This window comes from Fusarium flagelliforme, assembly GCF_020744385.1.
Source record: "Fusarium flagelliforme strain FIESC 12 MPI-CAGE-AA-0113 chromosome Unknown B0J16scaffold_3, whole genome shotgun sequence".
Classification (NCBI taxonomy): domain Eukaryota; kingdom Fungi; phylum Ascomycota; class Sordariomycetes; order Hypocreales; family Nectriaceae; genus Fusarium; species Fusarium flagelliforme.
The window spans coordinates 135,492-148,918 of NW_025763505.1; the positions used below are offsets into that span (position 1 = coordinate 135,492).

Consider the following 13,427-nt stretch of genomic DNA (forward strand, 5'->3'; position numbering starts at 1 on the left):
TAGGACTAGTCTAATTGATGGGATAATCTCCGCTCTGCCCAGATAGTGTAAGCTGGACAAAAGTAAAAGAATGAAATTCGTATTCATAGAATGTTTACTTTTTTGTTTCCGGTTCAAAGGTTTTAGTTAAGCACAAAACAATTTCTAAAAGTAACAAGCGCAGACAGTTGAGTTCCTCCACAATAAGACAGGTGCCGAGTTAAACTTCATTGTTATTCAATCGTATACATAAGATTTCTAACTACCAAATAGGCCTACGAAAGCATTGTTAAATCACAGTCACTCAGGCCGGGCGCCACCAAGCTTCTCTTTAGTGACCTCCCACTGGTGCTCGTAGCCATAGAACTTAGACGGCTGGGTTGCATCTTTTGGATGCTCTGCCTTACCTGCCTCGAAGAAGATCTTAAGGTCAGGCAGGTCCTTGATGTCGAGTAAGCGGTTCGGTACCTGCAGTACAGTTGATTAGCTTCGATCATATCAGTATTCCAGATAAGGAATGCCCACAGCAACAGCTCTCTAATGCAAATGCTTAGCCAGATACTCAACAACGTGCGGTGTTCCCAGGTGCTGAATATCTTCCCATCTCTCATCCGTGCTCAACGGCCGTTGCAAGAGTTGAAGGGTGACAGGAATTTGACCCTTGGATAGTTGATGGTTGTCTTGCTGCTTCTGGCAGTTCTCGCAATTGACACCGTTCTTATTGCCTCGTGTCCAATAGTTGGCAGAAAATGTGTGGATACTGCCCACATGGTCAAGGCTCAACTTGTAATCCGCTGAATCCTTGGGAATGTCGTCTTCTTTGCCGATGAAGAAATGAATGATGTAGCTGCTTCCGTTCAAGACAAATCGATTGTAGGTGATGTTGATCACGTAGTCATTGTCAAGACCTACAATGTTCTGGTCGGAGACCTTGTGAATGACTCTCCGCAGGTGTCCATACTTCTTCGTCAGACGCTTCTGAATAAGCCCTGGTGAAGCCTTCAAGTCGTTGGAGTCTTTTTCAGGTTCAAGGTCGGCGTAGGTGTATCCAAGATCAGTCCAATTCTGAACCATGTCAGAGTTCCAGTTGTTGAACTTGGTATCTGTATGGAAGAGATAGAGGTTATCCGTAGCGGATGGATCTTTCTTGGAGTTATAGCCTGTGAACCATTGATCTTTTCCATTGTTGGCCTGATAGATGGCGAACTGGCGATCGGCATTGCAATGATGCAGCCAGAAGATGGGTTCAAAGGCTACGGTGCCGAGATCTGCCATATGGCCATAAGTGTACATGTTCTTTCCAGTCCCGGGTGTCAGATCAGGGTTATTTAGGTTCCATCCAACCCCTCCAACCAAATCGTGAATGTAGTTGTGGATCATTTCGAGGGACAACCAGCCACTTGGATCAGAGCGGCTGCCATGTGAAGTGGTCGTAAACTCGGCATAGTTGGCGAAAGCGCCTGGGACAAAAGGTCGACTGACTTAATCAAGAAGGTTGCCATGCGAAAAAGCGGGTTTGTGATTCTTCTTGATGACCGACCAGTCGGGGTGCAGCAGGGCTTGGTCAACGAAATCGTTGTTTTGGATACCAGCAATGGCTTGGGTTGTTAAGGGATCGCTGAGTCCCCATCTGCTAGTACCAGATGTAGAAGAGAGCTACGGGTAGGCCATTAGCTGTGGCCAACTGATGTTGAGATAAGAACTTATTGGCGCATCGTTGAAAATTGTCCATTGCCCGAAACTAGACCGATCATTGAGAGAAACTTGTCCAGCTTGCTTGAACGTGAAAATTGCTCCCGTAGTGAATTGATAGAGTGGGTTGGAAGTGGTTGTCTGGGTCTTGCTATCAAAGTCCACCCCCTGATAATAAGGTTTCCATCTTGAATTACACTTTTCAAGCACCATGACTCCGATGCTCACACGGGACCTTTTTTTTTTGCTTTGCCAATTGCCCTAATATTGGGTTTCGGCTATGCATAAAATGCGCTGTTTGCTTCCATCCGTTTTTTTCCCCCTCTTCCTTCCACCCACACCAACACATCACAAAACCACTCAAGTCATCACAACAGCCGGGCTTCCTAGACGACCTCAACGACGCTATCGGTAGCTCCAATCATGGAAGGGCTAAACCGACCTTCTTCAGAGGAATAACGATATCCCTTACGGATTTCTACCCCCAAGACCTTCGCAAGCTCAAGAATAGCCGCTCTTTCAACGATATCAAAGACGCCCTCAACAGCCCGCCCGACAACCTGTTCGCCAAGATCAGCCATTTCGGCTATACAGCCTTTTCAATGTCCGAAACCGCCCGCCGTAGCGCCCGCCGTAGCGGCAAGAAGAACCTAGCCCTTCAGAAGGCTTCCCGACTAGCAGCTGCTATCAGGGCTACCCCCAGTTGCAAGGCACCCTATGGAAAAAGGGACCGTAACTGGCTATGAGCTGTACTGAACTTGTGGGAGCAAATTGAGAAGAAGAAGCTGTAAGGGAAGGAGGAAGAAGTCATGTCATTGCTTCGTTGCTGGCGTTGGAAGGGGGGAAATCGGTCGGAAGCTAGGCGTTATCTAATTTCACAATAAAAAATACACTTTGATCAAAGTCCACAATGGAGACTGTTTGAGTTCGAACAACGTCTGGTACCTGAGGATCCGCAGCCCAGTCCCAGAACGGCAATCGCCAACTGTTCGCCTCATCTTGCCACTCACCCTGTTGATCCGCGGGCACCTGAGGCAAGATTCCCTCGGTCATGATCTCCCACAGAAGCTGTTCAAAAAGCAGAACATAGACGCGGTGCCATGTTGGAAAGAGGAGGGTATTATGGGGGCAATAGAATTCTTTGGTGATATCTGGCCCAGCCGTTGGGTTTCCGTTTTTATCTACCAAGTAGGACTCAGCTGCCTCAATCGGGACGGGATCATTATCCCAAGGAATAGCAGGGAGACCATGAATGCCGGCAATTTGAAAGTAAGATTTTACATCTTCGAATGATCTGCCTTGGAAGTTCTCTAGGGCTCGGATATAAAGGGACAGTTGAATAGGGTTGTTTGCGGCCCACTCATTGATCTCTGGGCGCAGGTAGACCTTGTTACCGGCCTGGATGCCCGTGATAGGAAGAGAAGTGAAGCCAGCCATTTTGCCGGGAGGATAAGATAAATGGTAATGATAGACTGGGTGGATTGATCTGGATATTCTATCTTGTTTTGGCAGCCGGGCATTGTCATATTATATATCTTGTCCAGCTTACCCATCGACTCTATCACATTCAGCTGAAAAGTACAATTCCGCCATGTATCGAAGGGACTTCGTCTTCCAGTGCTCGAATTGAGCACCATCAAATTTGTGAACTGCGGGGTATTGAGTTCGAGATCGCTCTATCACAGCGCTTTGAGACCTGCATCCCTAGGGGATCCGTGCTATTAGTTGTAGTTGATACAGCGGTCAGGAAATCGTACGGTTTTAATCGAATAGCATTTCTGTCCAGATCTCAATCCGTGATTGACTTGTCTCAGTTGAAAAATCTCATATCTTTGTATCATTGGCCTGGGAGAATTAGATTGCGGTAGTCTAACAGAGTGCTTTGATGGTTTTTACTCCAATGGGCTCTGATAGAGTTTGTTATATGTGCCCGGAAGGTTACTCCCGCATCAGACAATCAACTCATTCCACCCTGCTGACTGGAAAGAGAATGTCTTGAATTCTCGCTTAGCCTTTGTGGGTTAGCGACTCGACTGGCAGGAACTTGCTGGTGGCGACCTGAACAAACATGCACTGTCCGCGACGAATTCAGGCTTGCCATGGCGGGCTGAGCCTTGGTGGTAAGTGTGAAAACTAGAAGAAATCAAGGATAATAGGGCATATAAATACACGTGAGGTAGATTTGTTTTAACAGAAGTGTATGATGGAGAAGGTGTAAATATACTATGAGTCTGGCTAATAATAGAGTAAGGTGTAGCTGAACGATGCTAATCGGAGATTGCTTTATGCACGATCAATCGTGATCAGCCGGATGAGGATCGGTGGTTCCAGACGACGCTGAGATATCAAAGCTTGTCTGCGATGTCCCTTCCTCCCCTGGAACTCTCATCATAATAAGCCCACCAGTATCATTGTGGGTCAAGGTAACTTGATCTGTTCCCAAAGTACCAAAGTCCACCTTACAGGTCGACGGACTATCTTTCAGCGCTGGACTAGTCAGATCGTAGGGGTTAAACTGTCCGACGGCGACATAGAACCCCTTGGATGGCGCGATCTGGTACTCCTGGCCTGGCTCAGGGACGAAAGTGGCATAAGGCCCGATGTTTTGACGCATTGATGAACAAAAGCCAACAACGTACTGATCTTCTCATCATCTGTCACTAAAGACTAGTACAAAAGAGTGACATGTAACTTACTATGCTTGGCCTCTTTGACGGAGAAGTCCCTACCAGTCAAGATGCAAAAGCTGCCAAAATCGCCCGACGGGTTGATCTCCTCAGTGGTAAAGGCCCGTGTCCCATCAGAGCATTCAATCCGTAGTGTGGTTCCGGGAAGAGGTCTTCCCGCTCGTCTTTGCAACCGAGAACGACAGGCCTCTGGTCAACGACTTCAATGCCAGTCCCAATACGCTTTCTGTGCTGATTCTGGGGAGACGTGTCAGCTTCCACGTCGTAAACACCGCATGTTGCAAAGAGCTTCTTGGACAGCATGAAGCTTGCCTGGCCCTGGGGGCTGGCGACGCCACGAACGCTTGTAATGATGCGCGTGGCAACACTAACGGCTGAATTCCCGTTGCGTTTGATAGTGGGGGTGGCGGCAAAGATGGCGTAGGACTGCTTGCTGCTGGACTGGTTGTTGATGGAGATGATGTATGGCGCCATTATGTGTTTCAAAGAGTTTGATATGATCATGATGTAGAAATGGAAGGAACGTCAACGAGAACATCATAAGGAATAGCGAGACTACAAACGTGCAAAGCCTGGGAAGACATGTGACGAGGAAACGACTGAGACTCAGCCGTGGCAGGGATCTTGGGAAAGTCCTTCTATTGGTCAAGTTTTACTACCTTACCACGTTTAGCTCTATGCGTACATACGGCGTAAATATAAACGGCACAAAAGACTCGGCGACCTGCATTCGCGCAACCTAAGAATGCACGGCGTAGATTATGGAAGCTGATGGTGGAGAAGGAAAAATCGATATGACATATCTCACATGTCCTTTTCTTTCAGCTCTGGCTTTTCAGCCCATTAAAATCATTGCACTAAGCTCCGAGCGACGCCGCTAATGGTGAGATATTGGAGGTTTTAGCGCTATCACACGAACTAGCCTACGCTACGAGTTCTAGATCCCGTAACGGTCACAGCGGGCCGAAGCCTAGACCACAACTGAATTGTTCAATGTCGTTGCAATATCTCATGCATGGTCGCATGTTAGATCCTGACACGCGTGGCGAAGTAGCCTATCAATCGGTATCTTGTCAAATGGTCGATGTGCGGAGTGCAAGGCCCCTTGCTCTGTGCCTCACGGACAGTCCGAAACATTGTTTCGATTAATCCGTGTATGGCTTGGTGCTGCAGCCCATTATCGTTTGTGATTTGTATAATCGTTTGAGGCTGGCTGAAGAGGTTCTGGTACGTTCTAGACACCGTCTTCTCTTCTGTTACCAGCAGAATCCTTCAACCTCATTTGCTAAATTTATTACCCGGGAACAAACGAGGCTTTCTGAGCTAGTAAGCGACAGATATCACCAATGGTCTGTCCCGGGAAGTCATCATACGAGGGACGAATTGTCACACTTTGTGGTTGGTTCTCAACTAGTTCAGCTCGGCATCAAGACAATGTATTGCGAGTTGCCTCCTGACCTGTCGAATTGCAGCTATATAAGGTCACCGTTCCCATCGATATATCACCATCTTCCTTCCAAAAACATCATCAACGCAATCCCAAGCTTTCTCAATTCGAACCTTCAGTCTCCACGCTCATACAACTTTTAAGCAGATAATCCTAAGCAACGCCAAAATGCCTAACACCTACAACATCACCATCAAGAACCATTCTGGCAGTCTCCAGCAATACGCCCTCTTCAACCAGGTCCCCAAGGTTTCCGGACGGGTTCAAGACCAGGTCTGGTCTAACATCTTTGCTGTTGACAAAGCAGCCAACAGACAGGAAATGAGCTTTGACCTCGTGAATGAATACAACGCTATTGTCGGCAAGAAGAAGAGAAACCCTAGCGGCAGCGTTACCGTTACTGTCACTGGCACCGAGCCTGTTACTCTTGGTACCGTCCAGCCCAACGGCCAGCCAGTCCCTGGAACTAGTCTCAGCATGATTGTTGAACAAGACGTTCCTCAATTTTCTACCAATGCTCTCCCGAACTCCAGCTTCCCCAATGCATATGAGATCCGTACCGGAACTTTCAGCAACTCTGATGCCAAGTCTGGTACGTTTGCCTCCTAGTTTCAGGGTGAAACGTTCCGATAGCTAACACTTTACAGAGGGTTACATGATTGGCCTGGGCGCTACGGGCGGCTCTGACGGACCTGCCGCCACCTTTATTCCCGAGGCCCAGACCAGCTACCAGATCCAGCCCGTCAACACCTACTACATTGCTGTTGGCGATTACAAGAGAGGTCAACTGATTGACGTTACCAAGATCGGTCAGGTCTGTCAGGTTGACTTCACCAAGCTCCCTAGAAATGTGGTGGTTGTCCACGACGATATGGGGAACCTTACCGTTCAGCTGAACGCTTAGCTAAGAGCAGACTTCAATGTCTGAATCAGGTTTCTATATGTATGATATACATCTAGCTAGCATTGTAAACATTCAGAATACGCCGTCGGCTCATGGCTTGTCTTCAACTGTATATCCCAGATATCCAATTCCACTGAAGCGTTATTAGAACTAGTAGCTTTTCAATATAATATATTAAGCAGTAGGAAGACTTCTAGTGTTTCTTATGAGAAACCGATCGGTTGAAAACATTAGAATGTACTGCTATCAGGCTGTAACGCTTCGGTCTGGATGGCAATGTACAACCTCTAGTAGGCAATTGTTATCCAAGAAAGAAATGAGTTATATCTGGTCGGTTGGTTACTGGTGGTAGAGGACTTGGAATAAAAAAGAAATCAAAATATTATACAGCTTATAGCCTAATTATATATTGGATTACTAACTAACCTATTTTTAACTTTAGAAACTACCTATAAAATTCTTAATTTATACCTTAATATTACTAAAGGTGTTTCTTAAAACCTAAAATTAAATAAGTAAAAAATGTATCTATAAGAAGTTATTATTATAGATATTGTTAATATTGTAATACCATCCCTAGATAGGCGAAATGGGGGCAGGCAAAGTAGTGGTTAAATACGTTTGATCCCGCAACAGCCACAGGGCCGAGGCCTGGACCACGACTAAATGGTTTGATGGCGATACAGTAACCTCTACATCATCACGTCTTAGGTCTTGACAGACTTGGCCAAGTAGCCTTTGTCGTCGCCCATTTCCCTTGCCCACGACGCGACCGTCTGTTGATAATAACATAAAGGCGTCCTCCCATAAATACAAGAAGTAGACCAACGGCCGTGAGCAATATAGACCACAAGTGAAACCACACACTGTAGAGCCGGCTCCGTCCCTCTTCATCAACCTCATGTAAAAGATTCGAATACCGTACCAATACAACAGGCGGACCACATACTCCGATTACCTTCAAGATAACCGAGATTCTGGGGGGGTGATTCTCCAGGCGTCCGGCTATGTATGCTGTAGCGACAGCTAAAATCAAAGGTAGTGTCGACGTAGAGTGAAATATCATACTGCCCAAAACCCATCGCCAACCATGATTATTGTCGAACAATTCCAGGTATCTTCCCAATAGATTCAACGTAACGACTCCCATGAGAATCATCGACGTAACTTTAGATGTTGGAAAATGATGGAAAATATCGCGCAATATCTGGTTGATCTTATTCAGGGTGATCTTGGAGTCTGCAAGTGTCACATCTGGTGATATCATGCCCAGAAATGCGTTGATTGAACTGAGTTTCTCGTTGAGTCGTGCGTCGATATTTGCCATGGTATATATCGCCGGAACAATATATGCGATATGAGTTCCAGGGCCACCAGCCACGATATGCCCCAAGAAGCTTCCGTTATGCCTGAAAACACCAGCGCCACTATCTCCCGCGCAGAATTCGTGGTTGTGGAAACGGACTGGGTAAACCTCCTGGAAATGGCGCCATCCAGGGAAGTACATGTATGTTGGAGTAGCCGTGAGGCCTCCGGTTACTCCTCCTGAATCGCCCAGATAGGCGATAACAGGACCATCTTGAGTTCCTATTGTCTCTATCTCATTGGCTTGGATTGGTGGAGGTTCAAGGTCTTGAATACGGTATACTGCAGTATTCTCTATCCTTTTTTCTTCAATAAGGGCATAATCCAGTGCTGGACGGTTTCCTGTCGCTGAGCTAAGAGCCAACTTCCCATAGAACCTTAGCCTAGATACGTCCACGTCATGAGGTTCTCGGTCTAGCTCGATACCCTTGTCGTTTAAGGGGCTGGCTCGAATTCCTGGAAGCTCTGGATTTGAGAACGGGTTTATCATGGCAAACAATTGGGAAGCGAAGCTGCTTGGTGTTCCTGTCTCAAGCGTGTTCAGATCAACCTTGTCCTCGTCTTCACTCATGCCATCGAAGCTGCAATCATCAAACGCTTCCTGGTGTTGACTTTGAGACTCCGATAGGTTCCCCTTTGTTGAGAAGGCGTGTGCAGCTGTAAGGAGATAGCTTTTACCACCTGCCGTGATGAGTGGTCCTAGCGTGATGGGTCGAAGAGAATAGTCAGCCGGATCAACAACGAAAGCCCTCCTTTTGTTGATCTTCTTTCTCGATGCCGGGGTGCTCTCTACTAATACCGCAAGCTCAGGCTCGCATTTTCTCAGAAGGAGAAGAGTTTTGATTGTTTCTCTGGACAACAGTCGTATGACATGACGGTCCGGCAATGTCGAAGTGTCTCCGAGACCGATACCAGGATACTTATCCATGATACCACTATACTCTATTGACTTTCGAATAGACTTTCGGACTTTTGAGTTTATGGAGCAGATGAGTACCTTCGGTGCTGCTGTTTCTGCTGTTCGGCCGATCATATACATGGACCACGAAATGATATCGCAGGTAGATATAGTCGAAGCCTCAAGGTACCCTTTGATTTCAGCGCTCAAATCTGTGAAGACTGCACGGGCTCTCCCGGCGGCCTCCCAGCATTTATAGCGACCACCGTGTAAAGGACCAACGAGGGCCCCAAGCGACTCTTCGGGAGAATCCCATGTGGCGGGCTGGAGTTGAATGACCGGCTTGCTTAGTAGTCTTGAAAATAACATCATATACCGTGAGGCAATCAAGTCCATAGATTGAGTTCAGGATATTTCATGAAGGGGCGGGATAAATCGGTAATGTGATAAGGATTGTCGCTGCTATTTGATTAACTATGTAGTCTAGGCTAGTAAACCTCTTGTAGTGTCTTGCAAGCTGGAGGAATTTGGACTACCCCGCAAAGTTGATGCTGGAATGATATGGGTGGCGGCGGCTGTGTTTGCGGCCTCCGGGCTGGCGGTCTAGAACGCCCCGCAACTCCCTTTGTAGGCGTGGCTTGAACCTCCGTTGTATCTCGGGGCTTCCACGCGTGACTGCGAAGAATGGTTAATCTTGCATTGCCAAAGACGCAACTTCAAAGTGTAGAGAGTGTGAACAAATCTGTTTCGCAGCTATTCTGAAGCAAGAATACAGTATGTCCAAGTCGCCTTAGTTTGGATGGAACGCTTTGTAGACCTGCAAGGCGCCTTCAACCGACTGCACCAAGCCAAAGAAAACGGTCAAGATGAGGACAAGAATCGCAACCCAAAACGTATACCACTGAACCCCATTTCTACGATCATGCCACCACTGCCAAATTGTATCCGGTCGGGCCTCATCAAACACTTCCTTCATAATAATCAAACGGTCACGCCAGAAGAGGAAGCTTTCAAGTTGTCGCTGGTCGGCATTCAATTGCCCAACCTCAATTAAATAAGAGTCGAGTCCGTGAAGTGATGCTTCGCGTTCGTACCATGCTTGGACCTTCTTATTCCATTTTGGGAAGAGAAGGGCCATGGTACTCAATGTCTCATCGAGAAACTCTGGACTATAAAGCGTAGAGTCCCTGTCGACAGTTAGTTACTTATTCTTCAACAACACTATTCCCACTTACCGTTGTTGTCTTTTCAGAAAGGATGCGTGATGGAATATAGCAACGCTCTTGTCATCGTTCATCAGACGAAGGTGGTCCGCAAGATTGTTGGTCCAAATGATATCCATGCCAGCAATAACACCTAAATTGAAAGCATTGAAAATCTTGTCCAGTTTCACGCTCTTGGTACTCAGAACCGGCGTCGGTTGAAAAGTCTGATTGAGTAAATCTTTCAAGCTTCCACCTAACCATTCGACCTTTCGCGAACCCGAGAATGCATATGAGAGGTTGCCGATCTCGACCATGGTCAACAGACGAGCTGCAAGGTCGATTGAGTGATCGTTTCCAACATCCCCTATGCCAACTTGTTGACGGATCTCATCGGGGGATTGCCCCGCTTTGGCCAGCTGCGCTATCGTCATGATGTCTTGATGTGTTTCAATAGAGGCATAGTTTCCTCTTGCATGTAGCGCAATGAGTTCGCATTGTTGAACGTAGTACTTGAAGTAGCAGTTGAGGCTAGGCTGGACTTCGGCGGGCGGAGTGTTCCAGAGAGCAGCAGCAATGTCACGCTTGACCTCTCCGCAGAGTTCAGTGGAGCTCAATTGTTGTGCAAACATAGTGGTTCTTGATCTGGAGTGTTGAGTGGTTCTATTTCATGTCGTTCCTTCGTCTCTTATTACTGAACCTGCATGTGCAGGTACGCTAAGTCCAGCTGTAATGGGCTGTGCAGAACTGTAGCCAGATCGGTGTCACCTGAAAGGGGCGCAGGAGGAAACCTTGGCGTGGTCGATCTGTGTGGCGGGTGGCTTGTAGCGCTAGCTATTCCTTGTTTCCGGAAATGGACAAAGCGAGTTACATATTTCGACTGAATCAGCTTCTGTCATTTACAATTAATTTATAGATTTATAAAAATCCCTCCTACAATAGGACTCTCAACTTAAACGTTGCACTTTCCACGCGTCCGATCGTAGATCGTTGTCGAGATCCTTCATATGAACTAGCTCCGTCTCATCGTGATCTCTTTGACCAAACTCCACCTCGTATGTTCGGTCGCGAGTGATACCAACCGGGTCGATGCGTGTGCGAGGGGCCGTCTTGTCAGCCTCGGAGTTCGAACCCAGGGGTATTGCAAAAGAGCGGCTGCGACCCGGCCTGCCCTTATTGAAGCTGTTGCTGTCGTGTTGGTAGTAATTGCGTGCCGATGATCCGCCCAACATGGGGAAGATCCGGACGAGGAGAACTCGGAGACTCGGGAGGCAGGCGCAGACTACCCCGGTGGCGATTTCGATGGTGGACCACAAGTCGAATTCGAGGTATTCCCATGTCGCGTTGTTCGCACCGGACCCTGCGCTGAATTTGATCGTGGCTCTGAGACGCAGGATACTGACGATGGTAACGCTGTCTATCCGTTAGTGACAGTTACCTTTGCAAGCTTCATTGGGTATACTAACAAGGTGCCGACGCTAAACATAATACCAACTCCAATCTTCTTCTTCCAGTCAACGTTCATCTTCTTCAACTGTGACAGTGGAATGCTCAGAATCCAAGCGTCAAGGGCAATAGTAAATGCCCCACTGGACCAAGTCATATAGTTGATGCTTAAACAACTCCCAGTATCTTCTTTGTGCTGCCACCTGTTCCAAAACAGGTTGATGGGCCGGCATTGGAAGACGGTGAGAAAGATGTATACTAAACCGTAAAGACAGTTGAAGACAGCTGTAGCCCACAGCGCTCTTCGGACACCCCGCGTCGGAAAGATACGTAGAAAGAAAAATATCATAGCCAACTTCAAGAATGTCTGCATGGTGAAATACAGGATGGTCATGATATAGAAGTAAAGACCGAAGTTAGTAATCTGGTCAGGCTGTATGGTCCAGATGTCGCGTCCTAACCCGCTTGGGACTAAACCATGCGCATTGATAGCGATACAGGGTATCACAATGAGCATAGAGAGCCCTATAAAGAGGTCATCCAGACCAAAAGGGAGCTTGAGGAAGAATTTCGTCGCGAATCGTTGTGCGACAAAAAGGCCTGAAAGAATCCCCATTATAGCGTTTATAACGAGGAAGCTTTGTTGGCGGTTTCTGATAGGTTGGTTACACATTGTCATGGAAGCATTTTTGGTAGCTGATGGGTGTTAGTAAACATATTGTACCTTGAATCATGCTGGACTACCCACTTAAAGACTCCCTGATGGTGCAAGACGTTATGACACATTTCTCAATGTCGGCTTGCAGTTGTTGGTTTTTGCATGTACATTCTGTGTCGAAAAGATCGCATGTTGAAGTCGCGACGGATGCAGCCATACATTTTAACTGCTAATGTTAGTCCATGTGTTTACTGCATTGACCGACCGCAGAAATACTCACAGCACAGGGTGGAATAGTGGCCAAGATGGCAGAGGAATCGGAAGACTGTGCCAAGACCAATGACATGGAAGCCACGACAAGGGCGAGGAAACTGTTGAAGAGCCTCATTTTGATGGACCAGTAAGACAAGGGCAAAGACAAGCAATGTGAGACAGGTTTCAAGCCGTGGTGGGCATGGGGGGGCTTGCTCGTTATTTACATTCCAAAGACGAGCGATGGTTTCTTTCGGCACTCTAAAGCACACTATATGCAGTAGCAAATGAACCAAGAAAGCCCGAGACGATTTTAGTGATGCAAAAGAGGGTTAGCGTCCCGGTTACTGACCAAGCTACCCGAGGAGGCGTCGACATGGCGAGTCAAGACGAATCTAAAAACTCAATTCGGCGATGGTTGGTTGGTCAAGTTCGGTCGATTCTCCGGATCGCCCTAGCCGCCATAAGCCGAGATCGTTTTAGGGTGATGCTAAGACAGAGCTAGCCTCGCTCGCTCAGACGTGCACAGACAAAGTCCAGATTCAATGCTTCCAATATCCTGACTCGGCTTCATGGCTAGTGATCAAAATGGTCCGATTCTCTCAATGCGAACCAAGACTAATATCCGGTCGTCCGGTAGGATAAAGCACCAAGAGTCTGGGTACTTATGGATCTAGATTATATTTACTGCACCAGTAGTGTAAATTGAGAGGTGATACAAGTTTCATACTTAACTGACTTGATTTTTCAATCGTCACTTGCAACGCTCTAAAAACACTCTCTCAATATATTACTCTTCGATTATTATTTAGAGTACCTTTCCCAGTAAGATGTTTTCCAATACTGTAGCTAGTACCGCTTAGTAGCTGCAGCCGAAGTTAAATGAGTCAAGATTAA

General features: G+C 47.1%; 6 protein-coding genes across 6 annotated transcripts; 1 reads left to right on the forward strand and 5 right to left on the reverse strand.

Annotated features, from left to right (window-relative positions):
- Positions 1 to 516: 516 nt before the first annotated feature.
- On the reverse strand, positions 517 to 3,108 carry B0J16DRAFT_381940 (uncharacterized protein; the record flags this gene model as incomplete). Its single annotated transcript, XM_046131197.1, has 3 exons — positions 517 to 1,456; positions 1,520 to 1,635; positions 2,563 to 3,108. The coding sequence occupies 3 exons, from the start codon at positions 3,106 to 3,108 to the stop codon at positions 517 to 519; spliced, it is 1,602 nt and encodes a 533-aa protein (XP_045983970.1).
- An 856-nt stretch (positions 3,109 to 3,964) lies between these two features.
- Positions 3,965 to 4,832, reverse strand: B0J16DRAFT_317730 (uncharacterized protein; the record flags this gene model as incomplete). The annotated part of the gene is made up of 3 exons (XM_046125386.1): positions 3,965 to 4,309; positions 4,368 to 4,396; positions 4,436 to 4,832. The coding sequence occupies 3 exons, from the start codon at positions 4,830 to 4,832 to the stop codon at positions 3,965 to 3,967; spliced, it is 771 nt and encodes a 256-aa protein (XP_045983971.1).
- Positions 4,833 to 5,973: 1,141 nt separating this feature from the next.
- B0J16DRAFT_317731 (uncharacterized protein) lies at positions 5,974 to 6,709 on the forward strand (the record flags this gene model as incomplete). The annotated part of the gene is made up of 2 exons (XM_046125387.1): positions 5,974 to 6,397; positions 6,453 to 6,709. 2 exons carry the CDS (start codon positions 5,974 to 5,976, stop codon positions 6,707 to 6,709), a joined length of 681 nt encoding a protein of 226 aa, XP_045983972.1.
- Positions 6,710 to 7,416: 707 nt separating this feature from the next.
- B0J16DRAFT_396216 (uncharacterized protein) lies at positions 7,417 to 9,341 on the reverse strand (the record flags this gene model as incomplete). Its single annotated transcript, XM_046132250.1, has 2 exons — positions 7,417 to 7,485; positions 7,659 to 9,341. 2 exons carry the CDS (start codon positions 9,339 to 9,341, stop codon positions 7,417 to 7,419), a joined length of 1,752 nt encoding a protein of 583 aa, XP_045983973.1.
- A 245-nt stretch (positions 9,342 to 9,586) lies between these two features.
- Positions 9,587 to 10,806, reverse strand: B0J16DRAFT_370077 (uncharacterized protein; the record flags this gene model as incomplete). The annotated part of the gene is made up of 2 exons (XM_046130336.1): positions 9,587 to 10,159; positions 10,208 to 10,806. The coding sequence occupies 2 exons, from the start codon at positions 10,804 to 10,806 to the stop codon at positions 9,763 to 9,765; spliced, it is 996 nt and encodes a 331-aa protein (XP_045983974.1). The 3' UTR covers positions 9,587 to 9,762.
- A 260-nt stretch (positions 10,807 to 11,066) lies between these two features.
- B0J16DRAFT_361676 (uncharacterized protein) lies at positions 11,067 to 12,702 on the reverse strand. Its single transcript, XM_046129771.1, has 4 exons — positions 12,559 to 12,702; positions 12,369 to 12,504; positions 11,641 to 12,316; positions 11,067 to 11,587 (listed from the first exon to the last, which is right to left on the reverse strand). Exons 1-4 carry the CDS (start codon positions 12,664 to 12,666, stop codon positions 11,122 to 11,124), a joined length of 1,386 nt encoding a protein of 461 aa, XP_045983975.1. The 5' UTR covers positions 12,667 to 12,702; the 3' UTR covers positions 11,067 to 11,121.
- Between the last annotated feature and the right edge of the window lie 725 nt (positions 12,703 to 13,427).